This window comes from Spinacia oleracea, chromosome 1 (assembly GCF_020520425.1).
Source record: "Spinacia oleracea cultivar Varoflay chromosome 1, BTI_SOV_V1, whole genome shotgun sequence".
Lineage (NCBI taxonomy): Eukaryota > Viridiplantae > Streptophyta > Magnoliopsida > Caryophyllales > Amaranthaceae > Spinacia > Spinacia oleracea.
In genome coordinates this window covers 129,560,781-129,583,019 of record NC_079487.1, presented here as the reverse complement: position 1 = coordinate 129,583,019, position 22,239 = coordinate 129,560,781, and the positions used below count along the sequence as shown (strand labels likewise).

Sequence of the window (22,239 nt, the reverse complement as noted above, 5' to 3'; positions counted from 1 at the left end):
TGAAAAGCTTGAACTCAATGTCATGGCCGTCAAAATCCTTCATTGTGGACTAGGTCCAAATGAACACAACAGAGTTATGGGCTGCAAGAACGCAAAGCAGATTTGGGATCTGCTCCAGGTTACTCATGAAGGAACAAACGAAGTTAAAAGATCGAAGATTGATCTCTTAATGCACCAATACGAGCTGTTCACCATGAAGACATCTGAAACGATTCAAGACATGATTACTCGCTTCACAAACATTATCAATGAACTAAACTCTCTTGGCAAAATCATAACTCCTGAGGAACAAGTCAGGAAGGTTCTAAGAAGTCTACCACAAGATCCCTGGATGGCTAAAGTCACAGCCCTCCAGGAAACTAAAGACTTCACAAAGTTTAACCTGGAACAACTGGCTGGATCTCTCCTGACTCATGAACTTCAATTAAACGCGCGACCTTCAGAGAACACCAAAAATAGAGCTCTTGCTCTAAAAACCGAAAATGATGAAGACTCTGAAGAAGATGAAGAGACAGCTCTGTTTGCTAGGAGGTTCAGAAGAATGTTTAGGAACTACAAAGATGTGGAACACAGAAGCAAACCAAATAGAAAGTTCCCTAAAACTGACACTGGATGCCATAAGTGTGGAAACTTGGAACATCGCATTAGGGAATGTCCTCTATGGGATCAAGAACGAGGAAAGGGAAAGGAAACAACAAAAGATAGATTCAAAGACAACAGAAACTCCTTTTCCAAAACTGAGGTAAGGAAAGCCATGATTGCTGCATGGGGAGATACTTCTTCTGATGAGGAACAAGAACAACCCAACGAAGAAATTGCTCACCTGTGTCTTGTAGCTGAACATGAAGATGAAGAATCCGACTCAGAATCTGATAAATTCCAGGCAAGTCTTGTTCATATTAAAAGTAGGCTTGAATCCATGTCTAAAGTAGAACTGTTTGACTTACTTTCTTGTCTCACTAGTGATTATGAGGATCTCCTAAAAGAAAAACTAGACTCAGACAGAAAACACCAAGACATTGTCAATAAACTCACAGAGGAGTTGGAATGGACCAGAAACTCAAACTTAGATATTGACAATCGTTTCTTTAAACTCTTTGATCAAAACCTTCATATAAAAGAAATGTGTGAAGCCTTACGCAATGAAAACTCCTGGCTAAAACAAGATATGATTGACCTAAAAATAGCCAAAACCAAGAAACTCTATAAAGAAGAACTAGAAAAAGCTCAGTTAGAACTAGTGAAAATTCACCAAGAAAAGACCCATCTAGAAAGTGAATTGACTAAAAGGACTAGACACAAAATAGAGGGAACACCAAAGTGGATAGAAGAAGCTAGAACCAAACGCACAGAAGGTTTAGGTTTTAACCACAAAAAGCATCATCCTAGAAAAACCAGAGTAGATTTATACAGTGACATAGTATGCACCTTCTGTGGTCAAATCGGTCACTATAGAGTTTCTTGCCCTAAAAACCAAAGGTACTTGGAAAAGAACATCGAATTCACCAAAACTAAATGGGTAAAGAAAAGTGATTTGATTCCAAGTAAGGAACCCAAGCTATGCTGGGTTCCTAAAAACTTTAACTAAAAACTTCATGCAGGTCGAAGTGAGGGGGAACAACACATGGTACCTAGACAGTGGTTGTTCCAAGCACATGACTGGAGACAGAAATAGATTTCTCTCACTCACGACCTACGAAGGTGGAACTGTGACTTTTGGCGACAATAAGAAAGGTAACATCATTGGCATTGGTAAGGTTGGTAAGTCAAAGTCTCATTCCATCGATAATGTGTTTTTGGTTGAAGGACTAGGTCATAGCTTATTAAGTATTTCTCAATTCTGTGACAAAGGCAATTATGCAAAATTCTTCTCAAATAAATGTCTAATCATCAATAGTAACACAGAGACAGTGATCCTAGAGGGACAGAGGAAAGGGAACACATATGTGGTTAACCTCAACTCGGTCCCTCACTCCAATCTAACCTGTCTCAGTGTTATTGAAGATGATCCTTTGTTATGGCACAAAAGATTTGGTCATGCTAGCTTTTCTCTAATGAACAAATTAAAATTGAAAAATTTAGTCACAGGTCTCCCAAATACAAAGTTTGCAAAACAATCAGTCTGTGATGCTTGTATCAAAGGAAAGCAAGTAAGAACGTCCTTTAAATCAAAAGGGGTAATCAGCACTACAAGACCACTGGAGCTGATCCACATGGATCTGTGTGGACCAATGAGGACACAAAGCAGAAGCGGAAAGAAGTACGTACTCGTCATTGTAGACGACTTCTCAAGATACACATGGGTGATCTTCTTATCCAACAAGGAAGAGACGTTTGAAGAATTTCTGTCTTTCGCCACAAAGGTTCAACGACAAAGCAATCATAAGCTGGTCCACATCAGATCAGATCATGGTACAGAATTTCAAAATAAAAGATTTGATGATCTATGTAAAGATTCAGGAATAGATCACAACTTCTCTGCTCCCAGAACACCTCAACAAAACGGTGTTGTAGAAAGAAAGAACCGAACTCTTGAAGACATGACAAGGACTATGTTGATTGCTAGTGGACTTCCAAAAAGTTTCTGGGCCGAAGCTCTAAATACGGCATGCTATGTACTCAATCGAGTGCTAATTAGAGCTATCAAAAACAAAACTCCATATGAACTGTACAAAGGAAGAAAACCCTCTATAACCCATCTTAGAATCTTTGGTTGCAAGTGTTTCGTTCACAACAATGGAAAGGATCAACTGGGAAAATTTGATGCACGAAGTGATGAAGCAATATTCCTAGGATATGCCTCGAACAGCAAAGCGTATAGAGTATTCAACAAAAGGACCATGTGCATGGAAGAAAGTATACATATTATATTTGATGAAACTGACTCCCAAAACTATGTTGCAGGTACAACTTCTGATGGAAACTTCGAACTAGGACTCACTAGAGAAACAGAAGACGAAGAGATAAGGAAAAGTTCCCAAACAGAAGAACAAACCCAAATCGAAGAAACTTCTGAAAATAACATAGTTGAAGAGGAACCAGCACAAGCCGAAGATCAAGCAGAAACAAATGAGCAAGTTGAACAGTCGGTTATGGAAACAAACACACCTTTCCAACCCAGGCCTTGGAAACATCAAAGCTCACATCCCCTTGACCAAATAATCAGTGATCTTGGATGTGGAACCACGACCAGATCCCAACTCAAAAACTTTTGTGCTTTCTATGCTTATTTATCCATGATTGAACCTAAAAATTACAAAGAAGCACTAACTGATTCTGATTGGATCATTGCTATGCAGGAGGAGCTTAATGAATTCGAAAGAAATAAAGTATGGCATCTTGAGCCTATACCATTGAACAATCGAGTAATAGGTCTCAAGTGGGTATTTCGAAATAAACAAGATGAGCATGCTACGATTACCAGGAACAAGGCCAGACTAGTTGTCAAGGGATACAACCAACAAGAGGGAATAGACTTTGAAGAAACTTTTGCTCCAGTTGCCAGAATGGAGGCAATACGCATACTAATAGCATTTGCATCATATATGGGATTCAAACTCTATCAAATGGATGTAAAATGTGCCTTCCTAAACGGAAATCTCAAGGAAGAAGTCTATGTGGAACAACCTCCAGGCTTTGAAGATCCAGAATACCCCGCACATGTCTACAAACTAGATAAGGCACTATATGGACTGAAACAAGCACCAAGAGCCTGGTATGAACGTCTCTCACACTTTTTGCTAGACAATAAGTTCAATCGAGGTAAGGTTGATAGAACTCTGTTCCTTAAGTCAAGAAATACAGACATACTAATTGTTCAAATTTATGTTGATGACATTATATTTGGAGCAACTAACGAAGATCTATGCAAGGAATTCTCTGACCTAATGCAGCAAGAATTTCAAATGAGCATGATGGGAGAACTCAACTTCTTCCTAGGTCTCCAAATCAAGCAAACGGAACAAGGGATCATGATACATCAACATAAATACATAAAAGATCTCATCAAGAAATATGGAATGGAGTCCGCTAAGAGCAACCACACTCCAATGGGAACAACCACGAGACTGGATGAGGATCAAGAAGGTAAGAGTGTAGACCAAACAAGGTACAGAGGTATGATAGGCTCCTTACTTTATCTTACAGCAAGCAGACCAGACATTGCATTCAGTGTAGGTGTCTGTGCCCGCTTCCAATCAAATCCAAAAGAATCTCACCTTACAGCTGTCAAAAGAATTCTAAGATATCTAAAAGGAACAGACGATTTGTGCCTATGGTACCCTAACTACGATCACTTTGATCTCAAAGGATATACAGATGCTGACTATGCAGGTGACCTAGTAAACAGAAAGAGCACATCAGGGATGGTTCAATTCCTAGGAGCATGTGCAGTCTCCTGGGCTTCAAAGAAACAAAACACAGTGGCTTTATCCACAACAGAAGCTGAATATGTAGCTGCGGCTTCATGCTGTTCCCAAATGCTATGGATCAAACAACAACTTAGAGATTTTGGTATGAAATTAAAGTGTGTTCCTATTCTATGCGACAACACAAGTGCAATCTGCATATCAAAAGACCCAGTGCACCACTCAAGGGTCAAACACATTCACATTCGACATCACTTTTTAAAAGATTATGTGGAAAAGGAACTAGTCAAACTTGAGTTCTGTCCCACAGAAGATCAAGTAGCTGACATCTTGACCAAACCACTTAACAGGGACAGACACGACAAGCTCAGGTTAGAACTCGGTATGATACGAATACAATAATACCGGTTGTCCTTAACATTTTCTAACCTCACTGGAAAATATCAAAAAAAAAAAAAAAAATGTTCTTCATTATTTTTTTGTTATGCACCATATTTTCTGAATGGACTAACAACCAGGTTCGGATTGCAAAAACCAGCTGTGCATTACCACAGCCACGTCTGCACATTATTAAGGTAATCGCACTTTTTCCCAATACTTGCATTCAATTCGAGGTCTAAGTGGGAATTCTAAAAATGAATGGAAAGCAATTAATTTGATTCATCGAATCTTACAAAATCTGGTGCATGCATTACTATTCCATATTTACTCACTCAAACACGCTTCCCACACTCCGATTCCCAACACCAAAACTCTTCCCATTCTAATCATTCCGCCTATAAAAATCTCGGAACATCCCCTCCTTCTTATCAAATTCCCAATTTTAAAATTCAAAATTCACTTATCTCTCCTAGTAAATCGCAACAGCCCTGCCTATAAAATCATGACCCTCTACAAACTTCAATTCCCAAACCCTACAAATTCATCTTCTCCTTCTACACCCATCATCACCGTCATACCTCTTCAAGCCATTTATCCGGAAACGATGCCTCCCAAACAACCCACGCCAAAACCACCAGCCACAAAATCAACTACAAAACTCGCCACCAAACGGAAACTGGTCTTGAAGAAGGAAGTTGCTGCTTTGACTCAGGGGGAACCTCATCTTCCAGCTGAGAAGAAGGTAAAACTCGAACCCACAAAATTTTTCTATTTTCCCCCAGATCGTATGCTCCCTGGTCTTAGCATAGATTTTGGTTGGTGTCGGGAAATAGGGTTTGTAGAATTGTTGGAGACGATCGAGTCTCAAGGTTGGACCTATCTTTTTGAGGTTTGTTCTAAAGCTTGCATGTATCCAGAAGCAATGGGGGAATTTTGCTCAAACTTTGTCAATAAAAAGGGAATTTGTAGTTCTGAAGTCAATGGGAAACAATTTAGCTTCGATTGTGAGAAATTAGGGTCTTGGTTCAAAGTCCCAGTGTTAGGGGAGGAGGTCTATCACAAGGGAAAGGGTCCAATTGAGCTCGGGGGTGCAACAATGCAGGAAGTTTACTCATATTTTGGTGGTCAAGGGAAACACCCAAAAGCTCTCAACCAGTCTGTCCTCACTTCTTTTCAAAAGGTCCTTTTTAATGTGGTCCGACGAGGTATTGTTCCGCGTCATGACAAGCGTGCCTTGGCAAGCAGGTTAGATCTGATCTACATCTTTCTCCTCGAATCTCAGCGTCAAATAAATTTTCCTGTCGTTTTTATCTCCCATCTCACTCACTCCATCTCCCAGAACAATATGATTGGGTATGGGTCTCTTCTCACCTTCATTATGAGAAAGGTTGGGGTTGACCTTACTCGTTACTCAGCTGAACCTCTTACTCCTGCCCATATTCTTAACAAAGCTTTCTTGAATGGGATTAGCCTGAGTGTATTGGATGGAGTCGTCTGTGTTGGTAAGACGAATGTGGGAGATACTACACCTCAGGAGGAAGAGGGAGAAGAAGATGTCGATGAGGAGGAGGATGATTTAGAAGGAGCAGAAGAGGAGCTTGATGAGGGAGATGAACTATCAGCTGCGGAAGAGGAGGCACCACTTCCTTGCCATGAGACAGAGGGTCAGACAGAGGGTGTTCCTGTTGACCTATGTCCAAAGGAGGCAAGTCCAATCAAAGTCACCTCCTCTCCCAAGAACATTCCAACCACATCATCTCATCAGCCTATCCGTCGCAGTAGCCGTCTAGCCAGCTCTTCCAAGGGAATTCCTCCGGTCTACAGGGTCGAGGATTCAGAATCAGACAAAGATGGTGAAACCCAATCTGCTGCTCCCTCTCCAGACGGTTCAGTGCAGCTCTTGGTGGCTAAAGTGGATCAACTGCAGCTGGACAATGTGGTTCTGTTGTCAGCTGTTACTTCTTTGCAGGAGCTCATTCACAAGATGCAGCAGGACCAGGCAGAGTTCTTCAATGATATGACAGAACGCCTTGCTGACATGATCGTCGAGGAGGTGACACATGCTGAGGATGCTGCTCCTGGATCTCCCCAAACCTGACCCTGCTACAAAATCCTTGCTTATCCTACCCCCATATAATCTGCTGTCCATCAAACATTTTATTTTGTTTTTGCTGGCTCTTTAAACAATTTTTTTTGGTTTGGTTTTTGGATGCGCCAAGTTTATGACTAATGCTCATTAGTGCGCTTTTCCTACGTTCTGATAGTTGCCCCACTCTGACTTGTAGAATTTTTTCTTGTATTGTGCTATATGTTGCGTTTATCTTGTTCTGCTTGCAGGGGTGCGGTCAAAATCGTTGACCGACTTGAGCTGCATGATGACTATCTGCTTGCTAGGGTAATATGATTCCTATATCCTCCTTCTTCTTCTTCTCCTTTGGTTCCGCGTTTTTCCCTACTCCCTTTTTGATAATTCCAAAGGGGGAAGATATTGAGAGGACAACTTGTGTTCCATTACATTTGTTTTTATACTTGGGTTCACCACCTAAGCGACTCATCTGTTCCTGGTTAAGTTTTTGACTCTGGATTGTCAGGTTACATATCTCATTCCTTAAGTTATTTACTCCTATCAAGTTGTAAGGTTGTCATCATCAAAAAGGGGGAAATTGTTGATTCCTGGTTTTGATGATGACAAGCTAACCTTCTACTAATAGTTTGTTTTGGAGAATGTCAGGAACAGGTTAATATTTAAAAGAAGGACAAATGCAACAACCGAAGCAAGCAAGGGAACTTTGAAGTAATTAAGTTCAAAGTACGTGGCAAGATTAAATCAAGGATCAAGTCAAGCAAATTCTATAAGGGTCGAAAGGTATAAGACCAATGTAATTTAGTACATGCTTAGTATGGGAACAGAGTATTTTGAAGAGTCCTAGTTATATCGTGAAACGAAATAAATCAGTTTTACTTTTACAAAAAGATAAACATCAAATATTTTAAACTGATTTTACAAAACTGTTTGAAGTTATACTCTTGAATTTGAGTTAACATATAACTCTCAAAATACGAAAAGATTGATTTTCCTAAACGCGTTTGAAGTAAGATTTGCGAAAATCTATCTATTAAAAAGAGTCCTAAACTGGGTTGGATTTGAATCTAGGTTAAACACTTGGATTCGTATAAATACAACCTTTGTTCTTTGCGAAACTTTTTATCAGACTTATTTACATCAACCGGAAGCTTTCAGGTATCACCCTTAAAGTTTTAATCTTTGAAGAAGTCTGTTCCTGTTCCCATATAGAGCAGTATTTGTTACTTGGTCTTATATCGTATGTTAAGTAGTTAATTAATTCTTATACGTTTGATTAAAGTGTTGAGTTATTGTAAGTTAAGCCTGAGTCAGGCTTACTTGAGCAAGAGAGAAGATCTCACGAGAGATCAGTGAGTTGGAACAGTTGAGGGACTGTTTCCATAAGGGAAGGAACAAAGAGGGTTGTTCCTAGTCATCTGCAATCAGAGGCGATTGGCAGATTGTGGCCCGAGTAGATTAGGTTTGTAAAGAAACTGAGTTGTTTTGCCTAATTAGTGAAAGTGTTTAAGTCCCCAAAGGGGCCGTGGTTTTTTCCTCTCTATTGGGCCTAGAGAGTTTTCCACGCTAAATCTTGCTTGCATATTTTACTGTTTCTGTTCCTTATAGTTTAATTTTTATAAATACGTAAAATATCAATTCACCCCCCCCCCCTCTTGTGGAACTCTGTAAAACTAACAAAGGGCAAGGACCCCCCAAAACAATTCAATTTGCTATCAACTAATTAATGATCAAGAAATATCACTATATACCAAGAAGTAATATATCCATGAACTAAAAAAGGACCACGTTACATAAAGATTGACCCCAAATTCTTATATGAGACTGTCCTCACCATCAACTGATGGTGAGACCAGTTCATACTTGCGAATTTAGGTATGTTATTTCTATAGTTTAGACATGTTATTTCTTTTTTATAATTTTAGAGGAGGTACTTTTTTTAGTTTAGGTATGTTACTTCTATAGTTTATACATGTTACTTTTTTTATATGGAGTAGTTTTAGGAGAGATACCTTCTTAGTTTAGGTATGTTACTTCTATAATTTAGACATGTTACTTTTTTTTATAATTTTAGACGAAGTACTTTTTTTAGTTTAGGTATGTTACTTCTATAGTTTAGACATGTTATTTTTTTTATATAATTTTAGCGGAGGTACTTTTTTTAGTTTAGGTATGTTACTTCTATAGTTTATACATGTTACTTTTTTTATATGGAGTAGTTTTAGGAGAGATACCTTCTTAGTTTAGGTATGTTACTTCTATAGTTTAGACATGTTACTTTTTTTTATAATTTTAGACGAAGTACTTTTTTTAGTTTAGGTATGTTACTTCTATAGTTTATACATGTTACTTTTTTTTTATACGGAGTAGTTTTAGGGGAGATACCTTCTTAGTTTAGGTATGTTGCTTCTATAGTTTAGACATGCTACTTTTTTTTAATAATTTTAGAGGAGGTATTTTTTTAGTTTAGGTATGTTACTTCTATAGTTTAGACATGTTACTTTTTTTTTATACGGAATAGTTTTAGGGGAGGTACATTTTTAGTTTAGGTATGTTACTTCTATAGTTTAGATCTGTTACTTTTTTTTTTGTATAGTTTTAGGGGAGGTACGCTATTGGTTTCGCGCTCGTCACACCATCAAGTTGATGGTGTGACTGATCTCACAGGAGACGCGTTGGAGATTGACAAGCCTTTCTTTTTTCTTTTCTTTTTTTGTATTAGTACGACTAGTATGCAATACTCCGACTTATTTCTGTATTTGCGGCCATAAAGGGCAAGAAGGACCACTTGAATTATTTGTAATATTTTGTTTTGTAATTATTACTTACGATTCAGATTTTTTTTTAATTAAAATTGAGGGCATGTAAACGATATGTAATACTACGTATAAAATTTGGATTCAAAAAGTTCCCGCATGACATAACCTAATACACGAGCATTCAAGCAAGACAAAAAACTATAAAAATAACCCAAAACTATAATTATATGCATGGCAAGGAAATTTACCTAAAGTTATAAGGAAATAATTAGCAAAAAAAAACCTAGTACTTTTCAATATTTGTGAGGCGGAATATCTTTTATCTTGCACCCACCTTCCATAAGTGATAGATGTGCATTGTTGCTATTAAAGGTTGTGTTAGTCGGACCGCAACAGATAATTTATTGCAACTTGCAAGACGGATTATTAAGTGATGAATTTCCATATAGTACGTATAAAGTAAGGGAAGACAACCATGCATGCATAAGGGTTGGACCACAAAAGACCATGCAATTTGCATGGCGCATTAAAAAGCGGCAAACGCGCGAGGAGAATGAAGGCATTCAAAAGCGCGCAAGTACGTGAACCGGTGAACGTCCGTATTGTTCTACACTTCTACTTAGTTCTACTATCTTATTAATTACTTCATACTATGTTACATTGTCGATTTGAAAGAATTATCTGCACAAAAAATAAAAATAAAACTCGATGGAGTATGTTAACCAGCCTAAACAATATCATATGCATTTATACTTTTGATAACAGTAATATTTACGTGATTTTTTTTAAAAAAAATATACATAAAGCTAGTCGTTAAAGGGCACCGCCATATAAGATCGGGTCCGTCGGACCGCAAAAGATCATTTATTGCAAGACGGATTGTTAAGTGATGAATTTCCATGTGGGACGTATAAAGTAAGGGAAGGCAACCATGCATAAGGGTTGGACCACAAAAGACCAACTTGCATGGCGAAGTGGAGGCATTCAAAAGCGCGCAAGTAGGTGAACGTCGTATTGTTTGCGACGTGACGGCATTCAAAAGCGTGCAAGTACGTGAACGTCGAATTGTTGCGACGTGATGGCATTCAAAACCGCGCAAGTACCACTACAAGAAATTGTACTATTAACGACGGGAAATCCCGTCGCGAAAGGCCAATAATCGTTTATTAACGACGGGATTTCCTGTCGCGAACCCGTCATAAAAGGGGGCCGTCGTTAATAGAAAATCCCCTCGTAAATCCATCGTAAACCCGTCGTAAAAGACATTTGCGACGGTTATTCCCGTCATTGTTTGGTTGTTAGCCCCGTCGCAAAAGGCTTTTACGACGGGATTTTTAACCCGTCGTAATTAGGTTGTCGTTAAAGATACAAATTCTTGTAGTGTACGTGAACGTCAATATTATTCTACTTCTACCTTACTTAGTTACTCCGTACTATGTTGAATTGTCGACCCAAAACAGTTATCTGCATAAAAAATAAAAATAAAACTTGATGGAGTTTTTCACCAGCCTAAACAAGATCATACACATTATGCATATATATACTTTTGATATAACAATAATATTTACGTGAAATAAGAACTGAAAAATTTTGGACAAAATCACATGAGGTGGAATTAACTTCACGAAATTCAGCACACATTCTATATGATTAGTCACATAATTAACTTGATTATGTGACACGTGTGTGCAACTCCCTCGCGCGAAAACGTGTCCAATCCCAAAAAAAAAAAAAAAAAAAACGAAAAAACAACAACGTTAAATTATATTTCTTTTTCAGATTTTCTTTGCATGTCATGGTTTTCAGCCTCTTGGTTTTCATATCAGTTGAATATCCTACATTCCTACTACAGGGGTTCCATTAAGGTTCTGAACAAAGCTCACATTGGCTATGAAACCAGTTCCAAAGCGTGAATTCAATCTAATAGAAGGTCCAATGCATCCAGTCTTCCTGGTATTATGTCCCACACATGCCTCCTGCTAAAAGGATTCGTACATGTTGTCTTCAGTTCAAAAAAGAACTTATAGCATATGTTTTATTCGAATGTATGAATAAAAAAGTATCTGGCCTAAAACTATAAAAGTAACTGACTTAAAACTATAAAAGTAACGCTCTAAAAGTATAAAGGTATCAACTGGCCTAAAACTATATAACCATATTAGTCTAAAATTATAAAAGTATTTAGCCTAAAATCACAAAAGTAATTGATCTAAAACTATATTAACGGAAAACGTCAAATGGTAGTGTTAGTCAAACAAACCAAACTTATAAGGTAGTTAAATTTTAAAAAGTTTTTATAAGGTATCAATTTCCAAAACCACTAAACTTAAAGGTAGTGTTTCACAAAATTTCCTTAATCTAACAACTTAATTGGTCCGTTTTTTAAATATTGCATCATGGTTGATTTTACGGTTTTCATCACATCAATTTGACTCTTAATATCTCGAAATATATATAAGTATAATTAAAAAATCTTGATATTTAGAAAACATATATCGTTAAGAATCTAACAAGATGAATCTCAAAAGACGACCAAATGTTTATCATAGATAGTGTAAAAATTCAAATAGTGTGATATGAGGGATTGGAGGAAGCGTTTTTCTTTGATTCCTTGTAACAAGGAAATTTTGGTATTTACTACCTTAAAAATACACATTTTTGTATTTATTACCTTATAAATTTTTTTTTTAAAATTACTACTTTAACGTTTCAATTTTTTTTTTATTTACTACCACTTTACAATTTTCACATTTAAAAATTAAGATATCTCTTTCGTTTTTTTCTTGACATAAGTTTAAAGAAACAAACTAAGAAAAATTTGTAAAAGACAAAAGTAAAGTAGATGCCGCCGTTGCCAGCTCTTGCGCGCGTTGAATGCGCTCTCGATCCACCTTGTTGATGCTACACCATTTAAAGGTCTTGCCAATCCTCCTAATTTCGTCCAGCGTCCAAAAGAGTTGAATGCCAGTCACGTCAGCTGATCTCAGCAATTCGACCAATCTTTGCAAGTCTGAAAAAAATTGTGATTATTCCAAACCCTGCCTATGACGCTCATCGCAAGCTAAGAAGACATGCAATAACCTCTGTGTGAAGGGCTGAATTCTCTTTCATTTGTTAATCGTTTAAAGTGATTCAAAGTTCTTTATTTTCCCTTTTCCATAGGGATACTGAGAACGACATTTCAAAACAATTCGTTTGATAATTCATAAATATTTTAAAATTTACAAATGATATTTAATTCGTTTTACCTTTTACAAAATTTTAAAATAAAGATCCATGTGGAATTCTTACACATGAATGAGAAGAATGAGTTTTGAATCACTTTAAAAGATTAAGAAGCGAAAGAGATATCTTAATTTAAAATGAGAAAACGGTAAAGTGAGAGTACATAGAAAAAATTGAAATTAGAAATTTAAAATAAAAATTTTATAAGATAGTAAATGCAAAATTAGAGTATTTTTAAGATAAGAAATACCAAAAATATCCTTGTAACAATTATTACATATTTTAATAGCTGGACAAAAAACATATACGAAGTATAGTTATACATTAGCCCATTTAAGAAATGGAATGTAATAAATATACATGAATCTAAACTTGGTTTATATTGTACTAATGAAATTCTTCATTTCTAGAAAAGAGTCCTGAAAACACTTGACTAATAATTCTGGATCAGGGATGATATCTTTAGCTACAACCACCTGTAAGTTTATTTGTCCGCCATAACTCACCATGTGCATCGTAATGGCCTGCTCTAACAAATTAAGAACAAAGTAAGAATGTAAATAGCATAAAACTTTAAAAGTCAAAGTTCTGAAAACGAGGGAGTATTAGAATAACACAAAGTCAAAGTTAATGTATAAATAATCAACAACTTTTGTGTGCCCCCGATTTACGGTATTTTACTGTACATTCAAATATAAAAGTGAATCGGACCAAAGATATAAGTGACCTTATTTGAGGACTAAAGTTACCTTACTCTAGAATAAATGTGACCCTAACGATTGAAAAATGCGACCCTAATCAAAAGTGATATGCTTGTTACAATTTATAACTATGACCAATACAACACCACAAATGAAAATATAGATCAATACTCAAATGTAATATAGGTAGTACTGTAGTAGGCTACGTGGAGCTTGACCCCACACCATTACTTTTAAATAGCAGATTACAATACTTTTAAATAGCAGATTACATTACTTTTAAATAGCAAATAGCAGATTACATTACTTTTATTCTCTAATACTTTTAAATTATACATTGTATAGGAATTTTTATTGTGTAAATATATTTATTGAGATTATTAACAACCCATGCATAAAGGAATATTCTCAATTCCATGATATTATTATCTTCAATTTCTCCATAAATTATTTTAAATCACAATTAAAATAATAAAACTTGTGAAGCGGGTTCAATGAACATTTGTATGTCTCCACCCTGTTTAGACAGGAATATATAAGTAGTGATTTGACGAGTGATGGACATTAATTTATAGAGATAAAACTGTTTCCTCTTGTGATGTGGTGGGTTTGGTTTTGGTTTTGGTTTTGGTTTTGAGTTTTTATCCAACATAATTTCTTTCTTTTATATATACTCCACAAAGTACAATCAATTATTTACTCTCTCCGTATTTATTTAAGAGATACACTTGGTCGGGCACACGTATTAAGAAAAAGAATTTAATGAAATAAAGTAATAAAACAAGTGGGGTTGATTTGATATTTTAATAAGAATAACAAGTGGGGACAATGTTATTTTAGGGAGTGGCGGGTGGGGGTGGGGTGTAGATATATTATTTAATTAGATGGTGTGGTTGATAAGTTACTAAAAATGGCAAGTGTATCTCTTAAATAAATACGGCTGGAAAAGGCAAGTGTATCCCTTAAATAAATACTTTACTAGTTTTATCTAATATGGAGTAAGAAACATCTTGACTTTGCCAATGTTCCTCAACCTTTAAAATATCTTACAATCTAAATATTTTGTGTCAAATATTCTACTCTTGATTACCAAACATTTTAAGTAATTAGTATTATCATAGTAAAACCAAATATTAAAGAGATGTAACATTTAAAATATACGAAATAAAGTACAAACACCTAGGATACTTCATTTTGATAATACATCTATTAATCATTTTATGAATTACTCAAATTGTGGTAATCAATATAATATGAATAAGTGATTAATATGCTAACTAAATAGCACTCTCTGCATTAATTTTTTTTTTCCGGTTAGTGTGGGATTATGGGACAAAACTTTTCCAAAATAAGAATGAACTAGAAGTGTAAATAACAAAAAAGAATGAAAATAAAAAGTGTAACCAACAAATATAACAGAGGGAATACAACAATTCTCATTATATTTAACTTATTTGATTTTTGTACAAATTAGGTATTTGGATTTGTAAACTGTGTATATTGCACGAGTACAAGTGCACATGTCTTACAACAGGCTTATGATTTGATCTAAATGCTCTATGCATGCCTCAAATTTTAAATAACGTGTCTGCCAACTATATTAAAATAGTAAAAAGTAACATCAGTGTACTTATTTAAGTTAGGCACCAAGGTATTTTATTTTGGCGGCATTTGTTATGAAAATAATGTCTACTAATTAGGAACATGCTTGATACTCAAGGACGTATTCTTATAGATTTACCATATTTTTTCAATATATTGTTATCAATATATTTTATTTTTTCACTCATAAAATATATTAAATTCTAATTATATTGTCATTTAAAAAATTTAAAAGTTGTCAAATAAAATATCAAGAAATAGACAAATATGATGAATCATACAAAACAAGTAATTGGAATTTTATTCAATTTCATCATGCATCTTAAGAAAATTCAATATGGTAATTTATCAAATTATAAGAAATTTATGATTAATCTCCTAATGTGGTAGCATAAAGTTTGATGTAAAACTTTGCATAACCAATGATTGTAAATATAGAGTGTAAATTTTTTAAAACTTGTGTTGAATGAGTTGTAAACATCTAAGTTTAATCATCCAAATAAAATTATCATAGTGCATCTTAGAACTATTTTTTCGCACGAAATAATTGGTAAACTTTAGGAGGATATTTTTCCCAAACATTACTATATTCACTACCGGGGATAAACTCCTAGCAGAGTGATCACCTGAGAAAATTAATTAAATATTTATTATTATTTAGTGCATTTAAAATTTTAGGATATTTTCAAACATTATGATTATATTATTGTTTTATTTCCAAAATAATTTACAATATTATTAATCATCTATACCATCACAAAATAAGGAGTATTATTTTTGCCATTTTTGAGCCTTTTCATTGGATAGTACTAGACGTCGTATTGGTTATTTCTATATAGGGAAATTTGGTAATATTAATCCAACCTTTAACCGGTTTTCTTTTATTAAGCCCACCTAAGACATATTTTTTAAAATCCCACCTTTAATACCCAACGAATTTTATTGGGCCCAACAAGTCATAAACATGTTGTAGGCAGTAATATGTCTCTACGTGGCAGTACTCTCTCTCTTTCTCTCTCTCTTCTCCCGCGAAATATCCAGTCATCATCATCAATTCATCACCACTCCGTTGACTTTTTCACTGGTTATCGGTCACTTAAGCCCAATAAAAGTCGTAGGGTAGTAAAAATGGGATTATTAAAAAAAATGTCGTAGGTGAGATTAATAAAAGAAAAACGGTCAAAGGTTGGATTAATATTACCAAATTTTCCTTATATATATGTATATAATTATTAAGCACTTATTTGGAGGGGGTTGTTATTGTATGTTTGTACACTAATTATGAAAGAAAATTAGTTCCAATTCAGAGGTAAAGTTACCTTAAAAATCAAAAAATAATATAGATTGACCATGTGCATATTTTATTTTTAAAAAAATGAGTATGACAAATCCAATCAAAAATATCGTAGTTGATTAACAGTAAATCTATATCATAGATTAAATTTCTTGTAAAAATAGAATTGTACATGTTATGGGGAAGAAAGTAAGTAGAAAGGATGTAGGATATATAGAATCTATATAAAAAGTTTGTTTGGTCAGGTCAGTTTGGTCCCTGCAGTATAACTGCTAACTCATGGATTTTATAGTTGGTGATTTTTGATGTTTGGAATATATACATAATTTACTTTATCAAAGAAAATAATAATAATAAAGGGCTCAACTATAAGTTTAGTGTTTTAAAGCATACACCAATAATAAAACCATCAAAGAGTATTAAATGAAGATTGAATAATTAGGAAATATGATTGAAATACTAACATATATTTATCATTATTTTTTTAAACCGTGCAATTGCACGGGTATTATACTAGTAATTTAATATTTCAATGTTAATATCAAGTACTTCGTAGGAGTTATTCGTGCATGGTTTGGGAAATACGAAGTATGAAAAATGTATTCACATTTAAGCCTAGCTAGTACTCTGTAGTTTGTACTCTGTAGTTTGTACTCTGTATAAGCTAACTCTTGAGGAACTAGTATCCCTTTATAGATTATCAATTATACTTTTATCGACTTGTCTAATTTTTGAAAATACAAAAAGTTGATAAAACCTCTCCATATATAATTGGAAAAGATAAACTTAAAACAAAAACATCCTTTTATCTACCTTGGTGAATCCTCACACTAAAAATTACACGAACACATGCATCATATGCATAAACAATAGTCTACTCTATTGCAAATGGAGCACACCACCAGGTTTCAGCAACGACCAAGTGCCTTTACATTATTTAATTGTTTCTCGATCTCTCCTATTATTAGTAGGAATCTAAAAATTTCTTTAAAAAATCATCAAATATTCCGGATACGAAAAATCAATAAGAAATGGAGGAAAAAAATATGGATTCAGGGTTAGAATCATACCTGGCTTAAGCTTGAAACATTCACTTTTATGTACGTTACAGGGTTGTCACCAATTACTAATTCTTCTGAAGGACCCCTAATGTTTGAAATGAGCAAGGTTGTATGATCTTCTATTCTGCGACAGACCCAACAACCCACCTACAGTTTTTTGAAATCCATTTTTTGTTAGCAATTAACTATTTACGGAGTTCTTTATTGTTTTTTAGGGAATACTTTATTGCATCTTGTAACTAATCCAATGGGGGTACAAATAGGGCTCTAAAGGGCGAGAAACTTATTGCTAACGATGAGCTCTCTATTGGACGAGTTATAAAAAATGATAACATACCGTTCTCGTGTTTATAACTCTTCGATCTCAAAGGCTTTTATTTGCCTATATAAAGGGAAGTTTGTGGGAAAAAGTTCAAAAAAAAAAAATCCTTAATTAATATATGAAAAAATAATTTTTAAGAGTCTCGTCATTGGATGTTTGGGTCTTAAAAAGGGTTTGAAAAAAAGGGTTCTCCATTGTACTTGTAGAAAAAAAACAATTATGAAAAAGGTCAGTTTTTCACCAATAATGATGCTCTAATATAATACTCCATACTCCTATCCCTCCCACCTGATTACTTCCTCCGTTCCATACTGATATTTCAGTTTCGAATTTTCACGTTGGTCAATACACATTTTATATTATGTTTATCACTAATAACACAATAATGAAAAGTATCACATTTTGATATTATTAAAAAACTTATTTAGAAGAATCAAACAAGACCTTATATGAATTTATTTTTCTTATATAATGGAAATAATTTAAAAGATGCTCGTGAATAGTGTCAAAAATTTAAAGTGAGACGTCATTTTGAAATGGAGGAAGTATATATATCTCACAATGATTGAAAATTAGTATTTTGTTACAGTAAATTTATGTGGTCGTATTATTTAGCTCCCAGTCAACGGTGATTGATAGTATTATTTAGAGTCAATTTTTTGATTTAAAAAAAAAATATTTGAATAAGTATTTAATTACCTCGAACTTTAGGTAACTAATTTTAATCTAACCAGGTTAGGTTCCGTGCAACGCACGAATGAGACTAATTTTTTTTTCTATTCTGGATAATTTACTTTAAATGAAATTTTTAATAAAATAAAATCAAATTTTAGCAACGGTTGGTTGGAAAATCAGAGAAAATTATAATTTATTTGGATTGTAAAGTGATTAGTGCGATTTTAGGAGTTTAGCATTTCGATAAAAAATACTTAAGTTGGGAAAATATAAGAAAAAAACTTAAATTATTATATATCATTTTCTTTTGGAATTGAATAATATCCGTAGCCGTAACCATACTCGTACCCTCGATCTATCCAAATTTTTGGATATGGTATTGATTTGATAACCATATCAGTTATAATACCCTATTTCTTAGATTTGGTATATTTTTGTTGGACCCACTTTTAACACTTGTTTCACATAAAATAAAAAATAAATAATTGTTTGTTGTTTGGGTATGGTAGTATAATAACACATTCCAGTGTAATTTGTTTGTTTATTTATTTATTAACTATTGTAGGTTAAGAGTATAATGCATTTTTTTGAAAATTTCATTTGAAAATCAAAAATATATTTTGCTATTTTGCTTTTACGGAGTTTTCATAATAGCTTACTACGTATATTATAGAAACAGTAATATCAAAAAAACTGTGATTTTTTTTCCATTCCTAACATATATGTATATTTTTATCCATGTCGTAATACATGAAATCATAATGTATTTTTTCATATATACTTTTATTATATTAAATAGAAAGAAAGAATAAGAAAAACAAAATCAGTAAATTAGATATTTTAAAAGATTCTAAAATAATAATAAAAAATACTAAGGACTCAATGGGACGTGACACGTGTCATTCCTGGTGTGTCTTTTAGTATATAGTAATAAATAGATAGATAAATAGATAGATAATAGATAGATTTGCATAAAATAAATATGTATACTTTTACTTATTACTTTCTTTAAAGATTTATTCTCAAATGATAGTAAAGATCAATCTGAAACCAACTTCAAATATTTTGAGTTTTATTACGTTGTACTGTAAAAAGGAATAAAAGAAAAAACTATATTGGTCAAATAGGAAAAACAATGAGCTAACCTTGAGACCAAAATAGGAAACTATACGGTTGGCTAGTCTACCGATGATTTGAGCCTCAGAAAATTTCTTCTTTTTGTCCATAACTGCCTTAATTGCCTTGACATGTTCCAAAGGATGAACCCCATTACGACGATGAATTGTAAGGAATACAACGGTCGATTTGTTTCCCCATCCAGAAAATTCGGATTTAGATCCGCTCATCATCAAATCCGAAATGTCCTGTTGTTAAACAAATTATGAAATAAATTAATGTCAAAGTAAATTATGTGAATAGTACAAAATATCAAACCGGGTCGAATATTAAGAGACAAAAAGAGTAATAAATAGGAAAAAGGAAAAGAAAATGGAAAGAGAAAAGATAAAAGAGGAAGATGGTTAAAGAAATGGAGCCATATGTACATGTAGAAAGAAGTCTTTTCGTAGATTGACTGGAATCATTGCAGTAAATTGAACGGCTTGCTGCAAATCTGAAACAAAAGTGGACAACTGGTCATGATAAATAATCAAACATCATAAATTATCTTTGCATAAATAAATTAATTCATTAATTGATCGGTAAGACATATATATATATATATATATATGACGGGTTAATTAGTTGTTACCATTTGACGATTTGATATTAAGGTACTTAGACAACCCAGACGATATGATCCCTAAGAGCACATCATTAACCGTCTGCGACATGCAATTAATGTTATGATCGATATTAAAGTTAGTATCTAAATGTGTAAAAGTCAAAGCGATGCATCTATTGAGAAACGGAGAAAGTTTAACTTACTGCTTTAGGGACGGCCAGCTTGATAGAGTTGAAGTCCTCTATCAAAAAGTTAGCAGTGACGATTTTCCTTGGCAAAAGCTCAACCCCGTCGCCACCACTTAGCAGACTAACCTTGTCTTTTACCCATAATACCCTTCCTAAGACCCTTAGTGATAACACAGACGCAAACCATACACTCTTGAACCTTAGCTTCATATTATTATTATTATTATTATTATTATTATTATTATTATTATTATTATTATTATTATCAACGACAACTCCGCTGATACCGGTTTCTTTTTTACCAAAACAAGCAGAAAGCATAGACATCAAGGAAACGGCATCACCTACAGAATGATGAACCCTTAAAACCACACAATTCAATTCAATCAATACATGTATTTCCCATAATGGCCTGTTTTCTTTCAATGGTGTTGACACCGATATTTCAGCTAAGAATGAATTGATTGCTGCTTCTTTATTGTCTTCGTCTTCGTCTTCGATCGTGGTTATTTCATCTTCATGTTGATGAACAATGATGTGATCATCAATGTTGACATGAGTTCTTTTCCAGTGTTCTCTACTACCACGATTATCTCTTACCCAGATACTGCAGAATCTTGGGTGTTTCATCATTATAGACTTTGAGATAGCTTTCTTAAGGCTTTCCACATCAATCGGATCCCTTAAACCCATGGTGCAGTGGATTACCGCCTCCGAATTCGGGCTGTGGAGTCTGGAGAATACTTGCCCCACGGGTGATTTTTGGGCCTCATTATCATACGTAATCTCAACCTGATGATCACCCATAGGTGTTTAATTATTATTATCAACTCGATCTATTATATTTGTGATGTCGCTAAATTGTTATGTATACAGGGTACTGAATTCCACTTGGAACTTCTAACCGATTTAGGCATTAAAGCTGTTATCCTTTATTAAAAGAAAACTAGGTTTTGAGCCCGTTCATAGAACGGACGGTTGTATAGTGGTTGTTCAGATGACTTTTGAAGTTTTAATTAGTGAGTGCTTGTGATTTTTGGTAATATATGAATTAAATAGAGGTGTAATTTAAAGGTTGGAAAAATATAAAAATTATATGTTGAATTGGATGTTAAAGGGGCGGAGTGGAAGAGACTAATGAGTATATTAGACTATTAATAACTTGATATTGAATAAGGAAAATGGAGTGGAAGAGGCATTAGAAGTTGTAAATCATAGAAACAATAAAGAAAAAAAAAACAAAATGATGGATGAAAAGAGAGATGACACATGGCTTCTAATAATGAGATGCCACATGGCTTCTAATAATCTATGGTGTTCCTTTTTAAATAATAGGTATAGACTAGGTATAGATGATTGGTCATATATTGTTTTGGTGTATTATTTCCAATTACCTACTTTGGTTTGCCATCATGGGCAATGATCCACATGCAAATATTGAATAGTAAAGAATTGATGGAATTGAAGATAGTTGGTAGGGTGACCATGGGTGGGGTACCTACCTGGTCCATAATATATTACCGATAACCAGTAACGCTAACGTTGATATTCATGAACCTAACTAATAAGTTCCGGTATCCAATTAAGAGCAACTTGAATGGTAATTTAAGGACGTTGATGGAATTGAAGGTAGTTGATGGAATGATCCACAAAGATTGAATAGTAAGCAAGTTGATGGTATTGAAGATAGTTGGTAGGGTGACTATGATATGGGTGGGGTACCTACCTGGTCCATAATATATTATCGATAACCAATAACGCTAACATTGATTTCATGAACCTAACTAATAAGTTCCGGTACCCAATTAAGAGCAACTTGAATAGTAATTTAAGGACGTTGATGGAATTGAAGGTAGTT

The 22,239-nt window shown here is 34.2% G+C and overlaps 1 protein-coding gene across 3 annotated transcripts; it reads right to left on the bottom strand.

The window, feature by feature from the left end:
* Positions 1-13,031: 13,031 nt before the first annotated feature.
* On the bottom strand, positions 13,032-21,375 carry LOC110802349 (wax ester synthase/diacylglycerol acyltransferase 11). Of its 3 annotated transcripts, none has more exons than XM_022007806.2 (6): positions 20,397-21,364; positions 20,221-20,293; positions 20,015-20,082; positions 19,616-19,834; positions 17,483-17,620; positions 13,032-13,344 (listed from the first exon to the last, which is right to left on the bottom strand). In XM_022007806.2, the coding sequence occupies exons 1-6, from the start codon at positions 21,186-21,188 to the stop codon at positions 13,318-13,320; spliced, it is 1,317 nt and encodes a 438-aa protein (XP_021863498.2). In that variant the 5' UTR covers positions 21,189-21,364; the 3' UTR covers positions 13,032-13,317. The 3 variants fall into 3 exon arrangements, with proteins under 3 accessions (XP_021863498.2, XP_021863497.2, XP_021863499.2); XM_022007805.2 differs by having other exon boundaries at positions 13,032-13,339; positions 20,397-21,358; XM_022007807.2 differs by lacking the exon at positions 17,483-17,620 and having other exon boundaries at positions 13,032-13,339; positions 20,397-21,375.
* Between the last annotated feature and the right edge of the window lie 864 nt (positions 21,376-22,239).

Excerpts from the sequence above, each read along its gene's own strand:
- LOC110802349 (XM_022007805.2), bottom strand. The coding sequence starts at position 21,188 with ATGGGTGATCATCAGGTTGAGATTACGTATGATAATGAGGCCCAAAAA. Across the intron at positions 20,083-20,220 it reads TAATATCAAATCGTCAAATG|ATTTGCAGCAAGCCGTTCAA; the intron begins GTAACAACTAAT and ends CTTTTGTTTCAG. Across the intron at positions 17,621-19,615 it reads TTTCCTATTTTGGTCTCAAG|GTGGGTTGTTGGGTCTGTCG; the intron begins GTTAGCTCATTG and ends AAAAAACTGTAG.